Source organism: Gobius niger (genome assembly GCF_951799975.1).
Source record: "Gobius niger genome assembly, chromosome: 1".
Classification (NCBI taxonomy): domain Eukaryota; kingdom Metazoa; phylum Chordata; class Actinopteri; order Gobiiformes; family Gobiidae; genus Gobius; species Gobius niger.
Window position 1 is genome coordinate 4723670 of NC_136852.1, and position 21026 is coordinate 4744695.

Below are 21026 nucleotides of genomic sequence, written 5' to 3' on the forward strand. Positions count from 1 at the left end.
GAGAGGGAAGGGAGAGAGAGGGGAAAAGAAGAGAGCAGGGAAGTGAGGGGAGAGAAGGGAGAGAGGGGAGAGAAGGGGAAAAAGAGAGAGAGAGAGAGAGAGGAAAAGTGTGAGAGGGGGATGAAGAGAGAGGGAAGAGAGAGGAGAAAAGGGAGAGAGAGAGGAAAAGAAGAGAGCACGGAAGCGAGGAGAGAGAAGGGAGAGAGGGGAAAAGGGAGAGGGGGTGAAGAGAGAGGGAAGAGAGAGGAAAGTGAGGAGAGAGAGAGGGGAGAGAAGGGGAGAGAGGGAAAAGGAACATGAAAGAGGGGAATAGAAGAGAGAGGGAAGAGAGAGGAAAGTGGGGGAAAGAGAAGAGAAAGGAGAGAGAGGGGAAAAGAAGAGAGAGGAGAAAAGGGAGAGAGGAGAGAGGGGAGAAAAGGGAAAGAGAGAAGTGTGAGAGGGGGATGAAGAGAGGGAAGAGAGAGGAAATTGAGGAGAGAGAGAGGTGAGAAAATTGGAGAGAGACAGGGGAGAGAAGGGAGAGAGAGAGAGGAAAAGAAGAGAGCAGTGAAGCGAGGGGAGAGAAGGGAGAGAGAGGATAGAGAGAGGGGAAAAGAAAAGAGAGGGGAAGAGGGGAGAAAAAGGAGAGAGGGGGGGTTTACAGAGGAGAGACCCAAAACACTCTACATGTGAACGTGACATTGCAAAAGAGAGACACAGACAGCTCACAGTGACTGGAAAAAAGACCTGAAACCCCTTTATTTGATAATTCACTCGTAAAAACGTTCACAGAGGTGGTCCACCAAACACGACTTAACCAGAGCCACATATAAAACTATCACGTCCGGATCTGAGAATGCGCTTTATTTGGTAAATATTTAAAACCTGTCGAGACCCAACTGCGTGATACAATCTTTCAGTTACAAAAAAAAAAAAGAAAAAAGCCCTTTGATGCAATCACTTTCCAAACCAGACTTTACAATACGAAATTTCACAACAATCTTTTAAAGAGGCGGCCAAACTCCTCGGGTTTTACTGTCCTCCTCTGGGAAACGTCATAAAAGCGGGAAATTGACGGCTTTTACAGCTGCGCTAATAGCTCGCAGCGAAGAGATTTTATCGCCGTTCGAACAAGCCAAAACAGTCGTTGTTTATATCAAGACTCTATTGCACACACTTACATTCAAAGCACCATTTGTTTAAGAATTGTTGTACGTAAAAACCAGAGGTGGGTTTCGCCGGCCGCATTTATCCAACAAAGAAGAGTCTTACAATAGATACAGACGGCATTTCAGGAATCGGCCATATACGGTCATGTTAAACAGTTAATTATTCAAAAACTAGTTTAAAAAATGCTGAATTATGAATATAGTTTTATACTAAATAAAGATACAAAGACATGGAGAGGAGCGAAGTGGTTCAACAGCCCATGAATACAAAAAAACGGGGAATGCTAACATGATATGCTAACATGTTACTAACGCTAGCTTGCTCCAGCTACGACTGCCATTTTGTTTTTCCGCTTCTACTGAACAATCTGCTGTGAATAAACATCCATGTGGACCCGATTTAGACTTTGCTTTATTTTGCATGTGATAAATAAATTTAGATTTCACCAGAAAATGGCTAAAAACTGTGAAAAATGTTGTTTCCCAAAAGATTCTAAGCCACGCCCTCTTCTGTGACGCGATGCCGTCTGTATCTATAGCAAAAACTTGAGTCAAATGTAAAAACTTCTCGTTGTGAAAATGAATATAAGTTTATGTTACGTGTTTATAGATACAGACGGCATCTCTGGAATCGCCCATATATGGTCATGTTTGAAAACAATTAAACTTTCTCTAATTATTCAAAAACTACTTTAACAAACGCTGAATTATGAATATAGTTCCTACTAAATAAAGATACAAAGACATGGAGAGGAGCAAAGTGGTTCAACAGCCCGTAAATACAGAAAAACGGAGAATGCTAACATGATATGCTAACATGTTACAAACGCTAGCTTGCTCCAGCTACGACTGCCATTTTGTTTTTCCGCTTCTACTGAACAATCTGCTGTGAATAAACATCCATGTGGACCCGATTTAGACTTTGCTTTATTTTGCATGTGATAAATAAGTTTAGATTTCACCAGAAAATGGCTAAAAACTGTGAAAAATGTTGTTTCCCAAAAGATTCTAAGCCACGCCCTCTTCTATGACGCGATGCCGTCTGTATCTATGGCAAAAACTTGTGTCAAATGTAAAAACTTCTCGTTGTGAAAATGAATATATAAGTTTATGTTACGTGTTTATGACAAGCGTGAGAAATATTTTACATTTTTGTTGGTCACATTATGCAACGACTAAAGACATTTCTCGACTACTTTTACTGCACAAGTTCATAAAAAAGTACAAAAATATGCTCTAGAACACATTCAGTTTACATTTTGGCAGCTATTGTACACGTTTCGATGCTCAAAAGTTGTCTTCCTATATTTGATAATGTTTGTCTTTCTTTTTGTGGCATAAAACACTAGAGATATTGGCCATGAAAAAGCAATCATCTTGACCTGATGCTAGTTATAGAAACCGTGCGTTGATTTTTTACTGAATGACAATATTTCCAAATGTTGGCTTGAGTAAATGCTCGGCCGCTCTGCCCACCTCTGCTTTACACCCACTGGCATTGAAATAAAAATACAGCTGCTGTACAAAGGCCCCTCCGGGGTTTTACGTGCGGCGTCCGCTTCCAAACGCCGCTCTCGTCTGGAGGTGGTTAGTTCTGCTTCTGGACTCTTTGTTTTGGTCTTCCAGCTGGGAGGAGGATGAAGAAGAAAACATATATCAGTTTAGCTCATGCACACACGCGATGCATTCTGGGACGAGCTTCAAGCACATACGATAAACTCACATAAGGCAATGAGGGTTTATGGAGTAGTGGTTCTCAAACATGGGGTTTCGTCATGTTACATCTGCAGTTGTAGACTTTATTTATATAAATTTGAGATCATTGAGTCTATGGTTCTGTAATGCATTTGTTTCGTTAGCTGGTTTAAGGAGAGACACTGCAGGGGAATGAGTAGAAATACAAAATAGAGCCAGGTTTAGAGCCAGGAAGGCTTGGGTCCATTTTGTACTTTGACATTGAAAAAAAGATGTCCGTCTGTCCATCCGTCCGTCCGTTCGTCCTTCCCTCCATCCATCCATCCATCCATCCTTCCATCCATCCATCCATCCATCCATCCATCCATCCATCCTTCCATCCGTCCGTCCTTCCTTCCATCCGTCCTTAGAACCATCCATCCATCCATCCATCCATCCATCCATCCATCCATCCATCCATCCAACCTTCCATCCGTCCATCCATCCTTCCATCCGTCCGTCCTTCCTTCCATCCGTCCTTAGAACCATCCGTCCTTCCATCCATCCATCCATCCATCCATCCATCCATCCATCCAACCTTCCATCCTTCCATCCATCCTTCCATCCGTCCGTCCTTCCTTCCATCCGTCCTTAGAACCATCCGTCCTTCCATCCATCCATCCATCCGTCCTTCCAACCGTCCGTCCTTCCTTCCATCCGTCCTTAGAACCATCCATCCTTCCATCCATCCATCCATCCATCCATCCATCCATCCATCCATCCATCCATCCATCTGTCCGTCCTTCCATCCACTTTTTTCTGCTCCAGCTGTTCTGGAGGGACTCCGAGACGACACCAGGCCAACTCAGAGACATGGTCCCTCCAGCGTGTCCTGGGTCTTGGCCTCCTCCCAATGGGACAGGCCCGGAAAACCTCCCGAGAGGCCGTGAGGCACCTGGAAGACCGCCTGTATCCTCTATCTTGTCCTTTTGGTCATTACCTAGATCTCACGACCAAAGGTGACGGTATAGGAGCATTGATCGATCAGCAAATCGAGAGCTTTGCCCCCTGACTCAGCTCCCTCTTCATCACAACAGTCACCTCTTCATCACAACAGTCACCTCTTCATCACAACAGTCACCTCTTCATCACAACAGTCACCTCTTCATCACAACAGTCACCTCTTCATCACAACAGTCCGATACAGCGACCGCATCACTGCCGACGCCGCACCGACCCGTCTATCGATCTCACGCTCCATCCATCCCTCAAGACTAAGAAAAGGACCCTGAGATACTTGAACTTCTCCACTTGAGACAAGGTCTCTCCACCGACCTACAGAGGGCGCCACCTTTTCCCGGTGGAGAACCATGGCCTCACATTAACATGTGAAGAGAGAAACTATCAAAAAAATGTCCATATTAAAAATGTTCGGGTTTCTTCCACCTGCTTTGTCTCACCGTATATAAGGTTAACACTCAGTTCATACATAATTTAAAACAATTTAAGTATGTTTCCCCTTGTTTAGTCCTAATCTAATCTTAATCTAGGCCTGGTGCAACATGGAAGCTCAAATACTTCATGATTTGGTACTTTGTGTGAAAAGTTTGAGAGCCACTGTTATAAAGCAATAACAGAAGAGTTGGCAAATAGAACAAAAACATGGAGCGCTTCACTTTGCAGCACAGCAGTAGCAATAGGACGGAAACAGGACACGCACATCCTTTATTCCGTAGCTATATAATCCTAATATGAACTCAGCATAAAGACAGTCCATTACCAGAAAATCTCTTGGTTTATTTTTATTGCTAATAATATGGAAACTGGCTTGGAAAGGTTGAAAGTGCAACCCTAAAATCTTGCACTTCACAACATCCTTGCTCAGATGGAAAAATATTGCGATTAAATTGGACTTTTTCTTCAAATTTAAACATATCCAGAGCATTAACATTTGAGTATAAACTAAAAACGAGTAAAGGAATCTCAGAAAATGTTTTGTAGAGGCCTAAACAAAAGGATACACTACATTTTGCTACTTGTGAAGGGTATTGTACTGTACTATCTTTGCCATTGCCAATTTGAACCATTAGATTTGCGAGGTGGAGGATTTTCCGAGATATTTATAGAGAAGTGGTTGTAAATCGCTTTGGCCTTGCGATTCCTGCCATACAGCACCGTGTTTGTACTTTCTTGCAAAGAGAAAAAAATAAGTTACAGATCACAGTTTTCCCCCCCATCTGGCTTGCCAATGAACATTCCAAGTGTTTTCTCCGTTGTCTATTTCAACGTATTCCACCCCTGGATCTAAAAGTCGAACTGACACAGAGCAGGTAAATGAATCCAGGCTATAACTTCACAGAATGAGGAGCAGCTGCTGTAGCTTTGAGAAGCAGGAGCAAGACGGGCAACAACATCATTTACCCAGATAAAACAAAGGAGCCATGCCATTAGCTGCACAATATGAAAAAAATACTATTCTTGTTGTGAGAAACACATTAGTGCTAATCTTTCATCATAATTTTAGTTTCTGCTGGATAAATTTGAACTGAAAATAAATTCATAGTGGTTTGTGATGATTTCAACTGTCACTAAAATGTCCAGATATGTTTCTCAACTCGAACACTAAACTTTTGTACATTTTGAACTTTTTGTTCTTGGCAGTGCTAGCATAAAAATGTGTCAGTCTCAGTTAGTAGACCTTAGTGGTTTTGGCTTCCGAATATTGCGATAATTTGCTGATATATTGTGCTGCCCAACATGCCATGTTTTATTTATTCAAATGTCCATAGCATTAGCTTAGCTGCTTGACATTTGTTAGCATTAGCGTAGCTGCAACCAATCTGAAAATGTTTTTCCCCCAAGAAACAGATGCCATTACCTTATCAGCCATTTGTTTCTTAGCTGCTTGATTGCATAAGCTTAGCAGGAATCTATCGCAAAAATGTTTCTCTGCTATGAAACAATAATTGCCATTAGCTTAGCTTTTTTTTTTAGCATTAGATGCTTTACATTTATTAGCATTAGCTTAGCAGCAGTCAGTCTCAAAGTGTTTTTCTGCAATATCACAGGTAAATGCCGTTAGCTTAGCTGTCGTTTGCTTCTTAGCATTAGCATTAACTGCTTAGCATTTGTACTACCTCTTCTGGGAGGAGTTCTCCTCGAGCCTGCTCAGAGGTAAACACATGTACAGAACACGTCATACTCAATCTATCAAAGTTACAAAGTCAACTTCGCGCTGTGCAGCGCGTCGAACTCACCTTGGACGATTCTGGCGAGTGTGTCGGCGTCAACTGTCCCTTCGATGGTGGAAAGATCAGCTCCTGAGGAAAATAAAGAACATGTCACGGTCTACATCTTTTAAAACAAGACATTTAACCAAACCAACTCAGAACCACTCAAAAAATGCATGTTTTCTCTCATATTTCTTGTTTTAGAAGACTTTCCCCCAGATCTTGAGCCAGGGTCTTTGTCAGGACAGGCAAGTTTTGGGTTGATGGAGGGCAACAGGAGCACTCACCCTCCAAATACAGGGAGAAAACACAAATATAGCCAGCTCTGGAGGATTTCTTTTGCCGTGAGAGAGAGTAGGCAAATGCTGCGTTCATGTGGATGCACTTGATTTGTTCATGCACTCTTATATCCCAAAGTGTTGATCGTGATGTCCCCAAATACCTTCTTTTATTACTGTTTATTTATTGGACGTTTAACACTGTCTTCATCTCACAAGCTAAACATCGGTCTATAGTTTTCATAAAATGTCACGTTAATTTGCTTTTTACAAGTATAAATGAGGGGGAAATATGTTCCTCCAACGAGCAGGTTACAATAAACCCATGAGGTTTAGACAAAGAGCTCATGATTAAAGGTCCTATATCATGCAAAATCGACTTTTTGGAGCTTTTAGCCATGTTGTTATGCTACTTCCTTATCAAAAACACCCCCAGAGTGTTTTTTGGCTTCATTCACACAGTTCTCAGCAATCCTCCTGAATCCTGCTCTCTGAGCAGCTGCTCCGCCCTCTGCTGGAAAACCACTGAGTTGTGACACTAGTGTATAGTGACACTAGAAATAGTGTCAAACAGGAACAGCCCGATGTCTAATGTAATGCCTTACGGCCTGATCTTAATTTACAAAACAGCTTTTTCTTTATTTCTGTTGTAAGAAATAAATAAAGGAAAAAAACAAACCCCCTGAGCGTCTGAACAGATGTCATGTTTGCACTGAAAGCTGTGAAGAAGGAGCTCTTTCTAACCTACTCTGGACACGCCTGTTCTTTTTTCTTATCCAACGATAATGTCACGGAGAAAAGCGCTACAGAACTTCATTCAACCAAAGAAGAGGCCACTCCTCAGAAGTTGGAATTTCTTTCCGGGATTCAGCGACTAACAGCAAAAATATTGTTTTTCTGTGACTATCTCTGATGGATGTTTGGTGAACCTTCGCCAGAATCAAAGTGGATTCACTTTTATAACCAACGCGAGTCCCATAATGTAAACACCTGATGGAGCGACCAGGACAGAGCGGTGAGTCAAGACCCGTGTCAGCATGTGTGTGTTAGCGTGTGTGTCAGCGTGTGGGTTAGCTTGTGTGTTAGCCATTTATGAAGCTGTGTTGCAGATGTCAACTCCTTATAACTGCATTGTGACGTAGCTTAACTTTTTGCTGTGATATTTATATTTCTTACTGCTAATGGGTTGCATGGGCGGATTAGCTCGGAGAAAGGGGGTGGAGTTAACTGAATCGTAGCGTCGTGCAAAATACTCCCAGAAAATACTTACATTTCTCACAAAAATGAGTACTCCATAGTGGTAGGGGTACAATATATCATATAAATGCCTATAGTTTACTTTGGGATGGCTAAAATAGCAGATACAGATCCTTTAAGCGAGTTCTGTCCTTTTCCTCGACGTGTGAGTGTTTCCCCAGGTCTTGATCATCCGCAGCAAAGGTGGACTTTAAAGTTAAACTATAAAATGAGATAACGAAATGACATGCTTATGTAGCAACCGATGACATAATAATATCCAATAATAGTTGAGCCTAAAACGTGACAAGGTTTTACTAATAACGTGATATATCATAATGCACCAAAATGACTGAAATAAATGATTTTTGACTGTTTTTTGGGGGGATCTGCCTTCACAGATGGTCATTTATAACCTTGTTGACCGTCATGATATCTTCAGTTCCCACACACTTTCAGATGAGTGCTCCGGGTTCGTAGGAGGATACGACAACTTTATGGATCTGGAAAAGGCATTCATCTGCGTCTCCGGGGGCTCTTCACTTCCCTGTCCAGGTCGGATCAGGCGAGTCCACATACACAGGCAAACGTGGAGGGTTTGTCTGCGGGGTTTAGGAATGTTCGCTGCATTTGCCCCTGAAACCTCAGCGGCGTGAGTGAGTTTCGTACCTGACAGGTCGACGTTGGTGGTTCCGGAGCTGTATGAGTACTGAGGCCCTGGAAGACAGAATCAAGAGAGAAGATTACACCATGCATTCATCTTGGCTTTGTCAGTGTTACAAGCAGAGTCCAGCTCAGAACTAGGTAAAGGCCGGCTCACACTTCGTAAGATTTAAGGAGGTTGTTCTTGTTCTTGAGGTGAGAAGAACAAGAACAGAGTCTGCTTGACCTCCTGGACTTCGAGGGGTGTTGGTGTGTGGTGGTCTCAGGTGTCTGTGCTTCGCTATCACGGATCAGGAGCGCGTACAAAGTCAGTTACACAATGCTCTGGGACCGGGACCAGCGAGGTTCTTGACTGGGCCGTGCTCTGTCACTCTCAAGTCAAGCACCTGGACCATTAACACAAGTTAACTCCCCAAATCTTGGCCCAGACATGCAGCCAAAGTCGAACACGCACAACAGAAATCTGTGTGAAGCGCAGCACTCTGAGGTTTCCTCTCGGGCAAAGGATTACTCATGGATTTTACGTAAATGTGGAGTATTGGGGGAATAAACAACATCACATCACATGTAAAGTAATGGTTGTTGCTCCGTAAACACCAAAGAGCAGCTTCACCACAGAACAATTGTTTGACAAAAACCTTCTGAGTATTGTCAATCAATCAACCTTTATTTGTATAGCGCTTTACAACAGCACCCGCTGAACCAAAGTGCTTTCCATAAGTGCAATGTAGTAAAAAAACATAGCACAAAATATAAAAAACCAACAACACATATACATTACACATGTGCAATTAACAATGTCAGGTCAGTGAGGGCTCGTAACTCAAAAGGCAGAGAGTTCCAGAGCCTCGGACCAGTCACTGAAAAGAAACGATCACCCACTGCTTACTTTTGGTCCTGGAGACCTCCTGCAGGTGATGTCCTGCAGACACAGCCTCTACTGGGCTGATGTTCAACGAGCAGTTCACATAAATAAGAAGGTGCAAGTCCATGAATTGATTTGAAAACAAACATTAATAGTTTAAAATTCTCCCTTGCATGTACTGGGAGCCAGTGTAAGGAGTGCAGTGAGTGCAGTCCATCTGCAGCCGGTTTAAAGTGCACTTGTTCACACCCACATAAAGCGCATTACAGGAGTCAATACGGGAGCTAATAAAAGCCTTCTCTAAGTCATCCTGACCGAGGAAAGGTTTAACCTTGGCCAGAAGACGGAGCTGACAGAAGCTTGTCCGAACAACAGTGTCCATCTGCTTGTCGAATTTCAGTTTGTCGTCAAACTTAACCCCTACATTTCTCACCACTGTGTGAGAGAAAGGGGCGAGGGCTGCCAGGTCCAGCACAGAGTCCATGAACTTGGGTCCAAACAGAAATCACTCACTTTTGCTCTCGTTGAGATAGATTGAGAAAAGTTCTGTGTGAGCCATTCCTCGATGTCAGCCATTGTGAAAGGACTGTAGTGCTACTGTGCTGTTTGGCAAGATGGGAAGATAGACCTGTAGATCGTGGCACTCAGCGCTGATATTTGAAACATAGTAAAACGGTAAAGACAGTAAAACCAGAATTTATTTTAGTTTTACTGCCTCCTCCGTCAGTCTTACCATGCTACCAGCCAACAAATGTAAATGTGCCACCTCTCAGTTCCAAAAGCCTTTGTGACCGTCGTTCACTCTCTAAAGTGTATGAAGTGTGAGAGACTGACCTGCCGAGACCACCCGGGTGACTTTGGTGATCGTGGGCTCTCCTTCGATGACCCGGGTGACTTTGGTAATGCTGGGCTCTCCTTCGATGACCCGGGTGACTTTGGTAATGCTGGGCTCGCCCCCGATCACCCGGGTTACCTTGGTGACGGAGGGCGGTCTCTCAATCACCCGCGTCACCTTCGTAATGTCAGGAACTGGAACGATGGAAACAGAATTAGGGATAGAATAGAAGTCCTTTGAATGGGCAGGAAGTGTAGTAGACTAGTAGAGACGTTTAAACCTCATTAGGTCAGTGCACAAGCAGAACAATTTATATGAGGATAAAAGGGGGAACTATAATGTAAAGTGAAGATTACTGCGCGGTATTATTACGCCTTACAATATAGTTCCCCTTTTATCCGCTTAGAAAATCCACATTGTTTAATTTTGTGTGATTATACTTTGTAGTGGAACACTTCACGTAACCATATTTAAATAGGGAAAACGTGGAAGAGCTTGGTAGCTTCTATCTTGACCTGTTTTGGAGCTATAGAGGAGAGAGGGAGAGGCTAAATGCTAACGCCGTCTGCGCTGTGTTTACGTGACTGAAGGCACGGGGGAAGATCAGACAGGTCCTAAAGAACTCGTCAAAGCTAAGGTAAGAACATATCTCAGTATGTAAAAATGGTGGCCTATTCCTGCTGAGAGACAAAATTTACCCCCAAAACGCTTTTGCTGCGCATATTTCCTATTTTTTAAACCTCTTACCAAGCGCAGTTTCTCCTGTTCGGCTTTACCCGAATCTAACCAGTTCTCACCTGGCGCTTACAGCATATTGGCCAGAGTAACGCTTCATAGTCAAGACAAACAAAACAGATCCTTTTCCTCACATTGCTGACTTTTCACATTCTTTTTCATCTCATATTTGCCAGAGTTTGACACATTTTTGTTGTTTTTTGTCACATTTTTATTTTTATTTTCAAAAAACAATAAAAATGTAACAAAAATATAAATAAAAAATGTGACAAAAAATAAATAAAAATGTGACAAAAAACTTTTTTGTCACATTTTTATTGTTTTTTGAAAATGAAAATAAAAATGTGACAAAAAACAACAAAAATGTTTGGAAAATGAAACATCATAAAGAGGCCGACATTGTGGAGTCTAAGAGCGGAGGATGATCGTTAATACTCCTCTATCATATCAGCTATGTTTTATTTTGTGCCCAGACAACACGGGAGCGAGCGCAGCTTAGAGGGAACCGTGTCAGAGAAAGAGAGAGAGGGGTGAAATGCCGCCGGTCCCCTCTCTCGGTGTCAGGGGAGGAAATAGTTTGGGCTGGTCTCAGTGACGTGCACAGACATTTTGAGGGGCAGGTGCTCAACCAAGACATAAGGGCACCCCCGCAAAAAAAAAAAAAAAAGATTTTTCTGTAACTAGTGACACTAACAGACCATTGATTAACACAGCAACATAAAATGTCCAATTATGTGGACCTATTAATAAACTAGATAGACTTTAGAGGACAATGTAGGACTGTCACAAGGCTCTGCACTTAAGATTAGCACTAATACAAATAAAATAGGCCAAATGGAAAGGTACTATAGCCTACACTTAAAACATCTGGTTTGTCAATATCATTCCTTTGTCCATGTCAAAAATATCTTAAATAACAATAATCCTCCCACAGATGCACAGTGTCCAGAACCCAGGCACCTCCTCACCCTTCTCTCTCCTCCTCTCCCCTCTCTCTCCCTTACCTCAGCTCACTCTGCTCTTGTCCTGGTCTACGCTCTGCCCTGACTTAGTCTGAGTAATACAGCTCATTTTCAGAACATTTTATAGCGCGACAAAACAGAACCGCTAAAGTGAGTGACTTTTTACCGCGGACTTTATCCGGACGGCGCTGACGTCCTCGCCCTGTTGTCCCTTTCGTTTCCTTTACCCTTAATAATCCAGTCATGTCACGCTGGCTCGTTTATAAAGTTTTCGAATTTACTTTGTTTACTTTACTCCCGCGTCTTAGATGGGCTGTACCATCTTACGGGGAAACACGGGGACAGCACAGCTGCCCTTCTGGGATCAGGAGCGTCAGCGCCGCCGCGGCTCGAGAGGCAGAGGAGGAATGAAGCGCGATTTGAAGTTGTTGCGCATTAAAACTGTATTTTCAGCACATGTTGTCTTAGTAGGGCAAATATCTAACAACAATAATGAAATATGAATGAAATAACACTTAATATTGGGGAGAGAAAAAAAACAGGTCTTGAGAAGGGCACTTAAAGGGCACAGGGCAAAGGGGCAGGTGCTTGAGCACCACCTGGGCTCTACCTGTGCACGTCCCTGGCTGGTCTAATCGGGCAGAAAGCGCAAAAGTAACACTGCGCAAATGAGTGATACGTAGCCTATCTTTGCCCAATTTTCCGTGGCTTCTCGTGGTTACACGGCGTATACCTGCGTATCACGTAGACGACACCACATCTGTGTCTGGGGGGGCACGAGCATCTTGGGGGACGGGCACGGCCCCCTATGGCCCGCCCACAGCGACGGGTATGCTTCTACAGTCTGCGCGTGTAAAAAGTTGCATAATGCACCTTTAATCTAATGACCTTTTTGATGAACTGGTCAATCTTTGGGCATGAAACTCCTCTGCTCAGGTTCTTAATCCAGGCGGTGTCTTCATTCCCTGTCCGGGCAGTGTCTAATTGACTCCCCATAGGCGTAACATTATCACTCAAGCTTCTGCAGAAAACCTTTTATCGAGGAGAACAACATGCCACATCCTGTAAGCGTGCCTGTAATTACCGTAAATACTAGACTCTGTGAAGCGTTAATAACAAAAGTGTTGATGCTTTGACGGTTTGCGCTCCTCAAATACTTTTATGACGAAGTTATGGAGGGTTTTACCTGTTTCGACCCGAGTGATGATCGTCTCTGTCAACACAAAACATATTACATGTTTAACAATCCGTAATAAAAGTGCTTTCCTGGGCATAGAACTTTGGTGACTTACTCAAAAACGTGAGGGGAATTTCCTGATACCGGAATCCGGAGATGAACTGCGGACATTTTAAAAAACGTTAAACTTAATTAAAAATGTAATCTTTTCAATACAAAGAACCTCCAATTAACTGGTATTCAATACAGAGAGAGGCAGTCTGGTATTGCTCCATAGAGATTGGATTTCCCTTAAAAATTTGTAAGCAATCTACAGCTGCCTCTATATGTATGGAAGAAAATGAACACACAATTAGGGTTGGCAACCGTTAAGTTTTATAGTACAAAGAAAAATGTAATAAATGTGTGGTTTAAAATGCTATGTTCGGTCTTGAGACAGCAGGACTTGGTTGTTTCAGCTAAAACAAGACTTTTATATCTAATTTAAGAGGCTTAGATTTTTGTTTTGTTCGTCTTTACTGTTGCCAGCAATACAAAACATGCCCCTAATGACCAGCTAGAAAAACACAGAAAATGCTACTTCTGCCATGAGTTGTAAAAGAAGGGATTTGGATGAGGACCTCGGCCACAGAAATGAGCCTGTTCCTACAAATGCACACGTTTTGTTTTCCGTTATGTTTGTTTCTAACAAGGCTTTGACCTAAATGTGGTTGATGGATTGACAACAGCTGAAAACATCTGGATAATTCATAATTTGCGATGTTTCATGGCAAATTATGAAGAAACATCGCAATGCTAATGCTAACGGCTATAGGAAAAACACATTGAGCATGCTAACGGACTAGCCGGATAGCTAATTGTGCGCAAACGCTAGGGTCAAACACCGCTTCTCCTTTTTATTTCTATGACCTCACCTATTTAGACAAGGATATTTAATAAAACTTTAGATCAGACATGACACTTGTTGACGTGGCAAATGTGGCGGCCATCTTGTGACTGTAGGCTAACCCCTATAGCGACCAAATAAAAAACCAGGAGCCAAATTTTCATTGATTCAACGGCACAATTGTGAGATACGCTCATTGTTTGTTTGGTTTAATATTTTTTATACACACTACTGCCACCTCAGGTCTTACGAGTAACTGCAGCTTATATATTAAGCTCGTGCATGACGGCACTTCGGAATTAACACCTTTTTGAGGATTTTAGAGGCAGTTGTGGTGAACAGGTCTGAGCTCATTCTACACATTAGGACATGGCTGGAACATGTAGGGGGAGCAAAATATATAATTTTTACATTTCTAAACTCCATATAGTCCCTTTAAGTCTCATAGCTCAGTCAGGATCAGGTTATTTCTTTGAAATGTCTCGTTTTTTAGTCGTTGTTTAGCCTCGTTCTCCCCATTCATTCCCAGGGTCCAGTGGTTAAGCATTCACAGTATCACTCTCCCATGTGCAATAAATACTGGTCATGTTGTGTTTAGTTTAGTTTAGTTTATTACTAGGATCCCCATTAGCTGTGCTTTACAGCCAGCTAGTCTTCCTGCAGTCCTTGCGCTAAAAAGGACAGAAATACTGTTTTGAAGTAGGAAACAAATGTTCTATTTGATATAAATAGAAATAGTGTTTGACAGAGGAAAATCCATGAACAAATGTAGCTTAAGACTAATATTCCGACAAATTACCAAAGCCATGTCCTATCTAGAGTTTTATTAAAGATCTTTGTAGTCAAATTTGTCATATATGTCCACCTTTAGTCGACATCTTCATGGAGACGAGCCGGAGATGTCCTGCTCCCAGTAAAGTTACAGTTTCCGGAGAGCTGAGACACAGCACACGTTTGTTTACCATTTTTTCTTATATTTCTGGATGCATTTTATTCCATTTATTAGGTGGAATGTTTTGTGGTGTTGCTTTAAGGTACTGGACACCCAAAAAAAAATAAAAAAGGACACAGCCCGAGGTGGACTGCAGGACCATTTTCAGTGAGTGGAGCCTGATTTTCAAAGAATAACCACAGAACCGGATCTAGAACAGAACATAATAGTGATAACAGTACCTTGAACTGCATGTACGTGATGAATCGTCTGAACAGAGAGATCAGCTCTTGGCTTCCCACCGGCATATCTGCACGACAGACATACAGTTTTATTAAGTCACATTCTACCTGTGTTTTAGTCAGTCTTATAACATGTGATGACTCTTCGGACTTTGCACTTTACGTTATATATGTAGATAAACGTGCCATTTGTGGGATTTAACCTCTTAACTCCCGCCTGAACCGAGAGGATCTTTTACCTCACGTCATCAGATTTTTTTTGTAACTTTTTTGTCTTTTTTTTGTCCATTTTTTGTCCATTTTTTTGTCAATTTCTTGTCGATTTCTTGTGACATTTTTGTGACATTTTTGCCACTTTTTCATCAATTTTTCATCACTTTTTTGTCAATGTTTTCTCACTTTTCTGTCACATTTCCATAATTTTTTCGTCTCAGTTTTGTTGCTATTTTCACAACATTTTTGTCATTTTTTCGTTTATTTTTTATCACTTTTTTGTCATTTTTTTGTCCATTTTTTGTCATTTTTTTGTCATTTTTTTGTCAAATTTGTGTTAAATTTTTGTCCTTTTTTTCGTACATTTTTTGTCACATTTTTGTCATTTTTTCGTAATTTTTTTTAAATCAAATTTTGGTCATTTTTTTGTCACATTTTGGTCATTTTTTTGGTCACATTTTTGTCATTTTTTTGTCACATTTTTGTCATTTTTTCGTCAATTTTTTGTCCATTTCTTGTCAATTTCTTGTGACATTTTTGTGACATTTTTGCCACTTTTTCATCAATTTTTCGTCACTTTTTTGTCAATGTTTTCTCACTTTTTTGTCACATTTCCATCATTGTTTTCGTCTCAGTTTTGTTGCTATTTTCACAAAAATGTTGTCATTTTTTCGTCAATTTTTTATCACATTTTTGTAATTTTTTTGTCCATTTTTTGTAATTTTTTTGTCAAATTTTTATCAATTTTTTGTCCTTTTTTTCGTACGTTTTTTGTCACATTTTTGTCTTTTTTTTTGTCATTTTTTGTCATTTTTTTGTCACATTTATGTCATTATTTCGTCAATTTTTTGTCGATTTCTTGTCGATTTCTTGTGACATTTTTGCCACTTTTTCATCAATTTTTCGTCACTTTTTTGTCACATTTCCATCATTGTTTTCGTCTCAGTTTTGTTGCTATTTTCACAGCTTTTTTTCCAGAAGCTTTAGGACTGGGGTAAAGCCAAACTGGAGAAAATGTGCTCGGCTCAGGTGGGAGTTAAGGGGTTAACTAACCTGCGGGATAGAGGGCTTGGTCGATGAAGTGGACCACTCCGTTGGTTGTCATGATGTCGGGCTCTCCCACCGGGACAGAGTTCACAGACACACTGCTGTTGGTCTGAAGGGGACACAGGGCCACAGTCACATGGGGAAAAAGCAACTCATTAAATATTTGACCTTCCAAAACCAAGAGCCTAAACAAAAGGAAATGTGTAAACAAGTAGAAGAGCTCAGTCCTCTTGGTTGAGATTCCCGAGAGGGCTTTAAAACGAGCCTCCCACAACTTCCTAGGCCTCAAGAGCTGAGAAACATCCCGGTGGAAAACAGTGCGTTGTGTTTTATATACAGTAATGCCAGTACTCTAATCTGATTACTTTTTTCAGTCACAAGTTATGACGCATTACTTTTTTCCAGACCAGTAATCAGATTAAACTTACTTTTCCAAGTTAGTTATTTTCCCAACACATGCAACAGAAACATTTTCAGCATGAAGAGAACTCACGACATAAATGTAGGAGGAAAGAGAGGGCGGGGGAGGTGATGTGAGCAGCTCATGAATGAACTAATAAAGTAACTTGTAATCTAACTTAGCTACTTTCAAAATCAAGCAATCAGTAAAGTAAGGTAAGGTCGCATTCACACCTGGGACTCGGTTCGATGTATAGAAACCGTCTACAGGAAAAACTGTGAACAAGAAACACGTTTCTCTGATTGGTCGGTTAAACTCCACTTCCTGTTCCGTCCTTTGTTTACAAAATGGAGCGGGATCAGACTGTGGCTGTGTTCGTCTTTCTTTCCACACTTTTTAATATAACAGTGACTCTAACTACACTCGAGAAGGCACAGATCTGTTTACGGACGAAATGGGAGATAAATGAGTCGACAATGATCATGAGATGAGATGAGATCATGCCAGACGAGGTAAAACCGGGACTAAAGCGGGACTAAACCAGGGCAGGCGACCCATGACTTAAAAACATAAGCAAACAGGCCCCAATGAACAGTTTCATAATGGACACCTCGTTGTGCATTACCCCTTTCATTTCCTCTGAAGGACTAAACATGAATATCCTTAACAGATCAGCCCTATGCCTCTAATAAAGTGCCCCCTGCAGTCACAGTTCAACACTGACACATTTTACAGTTCAGAAGCTTTACACAGAGGATTATCGATGAGACATTTTAAAAATTGGCCTAAAATATCGGCTCAAAATTTCAGCATATCCATATTGTGGTATCAGCCAATCAAAATCCTTAATCCCTCGACATCGGTGTGAAACAAAAGTACAGAACAGAACCTGAGCCCTGCACATAGCAAGATCTCCACAAGTACTTTCCAAGTACATAAATGTTCCAGTGGAAGGAGTATTTTTGCACTGAAATTAAGACAAAACACCATTTCAAGTACATTTTCTTCGGTAGGAGAGTAAGTTTGAGAATTAATTGACTCTTTCTCTACATCCCTTTAACCTCTTAAGTCTCACCTGAACCGAGCACATTTTCTTCAGTTTTAGGCTTTCCCCAAATCTAAAAGCTTCTTGAAAATAAGCACCAAAATAGAAATGAAAACGAGATGTAAACAAACGAGAAAGTTACAAAAACGCCATAGAACACTTACAAGAAAGTGGCAAAAACTGGTTAAAAAAAAAGCAGAAAAAAAAGTCAATAAAGCAGAAAAAAATGGTGAAAAAAAGCTGAAAAAAAATGTAAATAAAGCAGAAAAAAATGGTTAAAAATATGAAAAAAATTGTCAAAAAAGCAGAAAAAATAGTCAAAAAAGCAGAAAATATGTTTAAAAAATATGAAAACAATTGTCAATAAAGCAGAAAAAAATTGTTAAAAAGCTGAAAAAAATGGTTAAAAAAAAGCTGAAAAAATTGTTAAAGAATATGCAAAAATGGTCTAAAAAAAAAGCAGAAAAAATTGTCAAAAAAGCAGAAAAAAGTGGTAAAAAAAAAGCAGAAAAAAATGGTTAAAAAATATGGAAAAAAAATGGTCTAAAAAAAGCAGAAAAAAAATGTCAAAAAAGCAGAAAAAAGTGGTAAAAAAAAAGCTGAAAAAAATTGTCAATAAAGCAGAAAAAAAATGTTAAAAAGCTGAAAAAAATGGTTTAAAAAAAGCAGAAAAAATGGTTAAAAATATGAAAAAAATGGTTAAAAAGCAGAAAAAATGATTAAAAAATATGAAAAAAAAGGTCAAAAAAGCAGAAAAAATTGTCAAAAAAGCAACTAAAACCCGACAAAAAGCTGGAAAAATGCAACAAAAATGTGACATAAATAGAGCAAAGAAAGTGCCACCATGATAACGACGCAGTCTAGCTTACAGATGAGGCATTGAGGCCTACAGACTGAACTCTCCAGCCAAGAAGCTTTCAGATTTGGGGAAAGCTGAACATTATAGCGGGAGTTAAGAGGTTAAAGTTCAATCAAAATTCCTGCTCCATTTCCGGTCCTATCGAGCTGAAGGGACACTCACCGCCACGACCCGGAGGTTGCTGCCCTGGATCGACTTGAGCAGGTTGGTGACCCCAAACTCCATCCCGCCCCCGATGAACACGCCGTGGTTGAAGTGATACAGGAGGAAGGTCCTGAGCGCGTTCATGTCCTCTGCAAACAAAGCCGGCGTTCAGTCTTCAGTCCAGGAGATATGGCAGGATGTGGAGGACTTACTCTTCAGGAGGGCCATGTCGCTGCTGCTCAAGCTGGCGAAGGCTTTGTCGGACGGGGCGAAAAGAGTGTAGTCTCCCTCCTGTCTGAGCAGATCAGTCAAACCGGCCGACTCCATCAGGGACAAGAAGATCCTACGACACGAGGAGTCAGAAGAAGACCTTACACACAATCTTAGACAGAACATCATCTGAGCTTCTATGTGCTCCACAAAGAGACATTAAAATAACATTCTTGTCGTACTATTTTGATTCAACAAGGGCTTTTAGAAAGAAGCAACACAAAGTCAAAACGAGCTTCACACCAAAGACGAACAGAGCAGGTACGTTTCTAACTAAGTAAACCACAAAGGTCCTGGTGGGACGGGGAAGGACCTGCCCCCGAGCAGGAGCTGAAACAGTCTCGCTCCTTAGGCGTCAGAAGGCTGATGCTTTCCTGCTTTCCTGCCAAGAGAAAACACCTGCACTTGCACTCTAGGACTGGCAGGTCTCCAGCAAGTCTGAAGCAGGAATTACACTGGGACTCAACCAGAACTTCATCTTATTTACCTCATTTCCAAACTAGGGAAGTCAGAAGTAGCTGAGAACAGTTTCTGAGCTGCTGCCTAAACTAAATTCAATGCGTTTTCCTCCCCAAACGGATCTTTGCTCACTCTGTAGCAAAGATCCGTTGGATAGATGTTATTTGCGTAAAATGCTTTTGTTTTTCACTACAAACGATATTTTATATTTTATTTTACGAAAATAACATCTATCCAACTTGTTAAGCTTCATGGGGGTGGATTGGTCATCGTTTGGGGTTGTATTGATGCCATTTCATGGGTTTAAATTGAATGGTTTAAATTAATTTCCAACAAATTCTGGAGGAAAACGTGAAGCCATCTGTGACAAAGCTGAAGTTAACAAATTGAGGCCACACTGCTTTGGGGATTTAGCTGTAGAGTGCCGTTTTTCATGATATTTGTAGCACCGCAGCGTGTTCTATGTTATAGCTATGGACACATGATGGGGCTCGTTTGAAAGACGAGACTCTAAGCTCTGCCTAGGTGAAAACAGTTGCTCGGAAGTGCCTCGGTTCCTGAGAAATCTAAGCTAAATAGCGGCTAGTTTGGATCAAAATCACTGTTTTTTTTTTCTAGATTTGGAGATAATAAGCATTTAATGCAACTCTCTCCTTTCTTTTCTTTTTTTTCTATTTATTTTCAATTTTTTTTTCTTAACAATAAACAGAAAAAAAAACAAAGGAGGAGAAAACAGCGGCAAAACAGATAAATAAATAGTTAAATCAATAATAAAATAATAATAAAATAATAAAAGTCTTAATTTGTGTCAGCAGTGTGAATTTTGCAGCCTCCTGTATGAGCAGATATTACACACATATAAGTTTCTACACATATATATACACACATTCCCACTATTTTTTGTTTTATACAACAAAACACGGGTACGTTACATCTGTACATAGATTATTATTATTTTGTCATGGTTTAAGTTTAGCACCTTATTCATTTAGATTAGTTTTATATGAAACTCCAGTTGATTTCATGATTTTTACTTTATTTTTTTATTTTACTTTATCTCTTTACTTTATATATTAATTTAGCTTAAACTACATCAATCTATCTATATTATAGTATATAGTATGAGTAAGTCTAAGTCTCAAGTAAAAAAAAAGCAGAATTTGTTTTCAATAAAGCAGAAAAAAAATGGTCAAAAAAGCTGAAAAAAATGGCTAAAAAAAGCAGAAAAAATTGTTAAAAAATATGAAAAAAAATGTCAAAAAAGCAGATTTTTTTTCTAAAACGCAGAAAAAACTGGTAAAAAAAAGCAGAAAAAAATGTTAAAAAGCTGAAAAAAATGTTTAAAAAAAGCAGAAGAAATTGTCAAAAAAGCAGAAAAAACTGGTAAAAAAAAAGCTGAAAACAATCGTCAATAAAGCAGAAACAAATGGTTAAAAAGCAGAAAAAATGATTAAAAAAGCAGAAAAAACTGGTCAAAAAAGCAGAAAAAAATGGTCAAAAAAGCAACTAAAACCCAACATAAAGCTGGAAAAATGCAACAAAAATGTGACATAAATAGAACAGAAAGAAATATAATATATAATATTATATTATATAGTATGAGTAAGTCTAAGTCTCAAGCGTAATTTTTTTTTTTCTCTCCTTTCTGATGAACTCCTCTCTCCTCCCTGGACAGACACTAATGTTCTGGGAAGAGGCAAATGGCAAAATATATTCATTTCAAGTCA

The 21026-nt window shown here is 40.4% G+C and overlaps 1 protein-coding gene across 4 annotated transcripts in view; it reads right to left on the bottom strand.

Moving 5' to 3' along the window:
- Positions 1 to 727: 727 nt before the first annotated feature.
- The window catches only part of LOC306976122 (periostin-like), a 75319-nt gene continuing 55020 nt past the window's right edge, over positions 728 to 21026 (bottom strand). Inside the window, exons 12-22 of one of the 4 annotated variants that reach the window (XM_079574001.1) lie at positions 18783 to 18913; positions 18589 to 18719; positions 16129 to 16231; positions 14863 to 14930; positions 12919 to 12964; positions 12813 to 12839; positions 9934 to 10123; positions 8236 to 8285; positions 6080 to 6142; positions 5960 to 5989; positions 728 to 2774 (exon numbers count right to left, since the gene is read on the bottom strand). In XM_079574001.1, the coding sequence (XP_079430127.1) occupies positions 2737 to 2774; positions 5960 to 5989; positions 6080 to 6142; positions 8236 to 8285; positions 9934 to 10123; positions 12813 to 12839; positions 12919 to 12964; positions 14863 to 14930; positions 16129 to 16231; positions 18589 to 18719; positions 18783 to 18913 (877 nt within the window). In that variant the 3' untranslated portion in view covers positions 728 to 2736. Of the gene's footprint in view, positions 2775 to 5959; positions 5990 to 6079; positions 6143 to 8235; positions 8286 to 9928; positions 10124 to 12812; positions 12840 to 12918; positions 12965 to 14862; positions 14931 to 16128; positions 16232 to 18588; positions 18720 to 18782; positions 18914 to 21026 lie in introns of all 4 variants that reach the window. The other 3 variants (XM_079574002.1, XM_079574000.1, XM_079574003.1) reach the window with 3 other exon arrangements.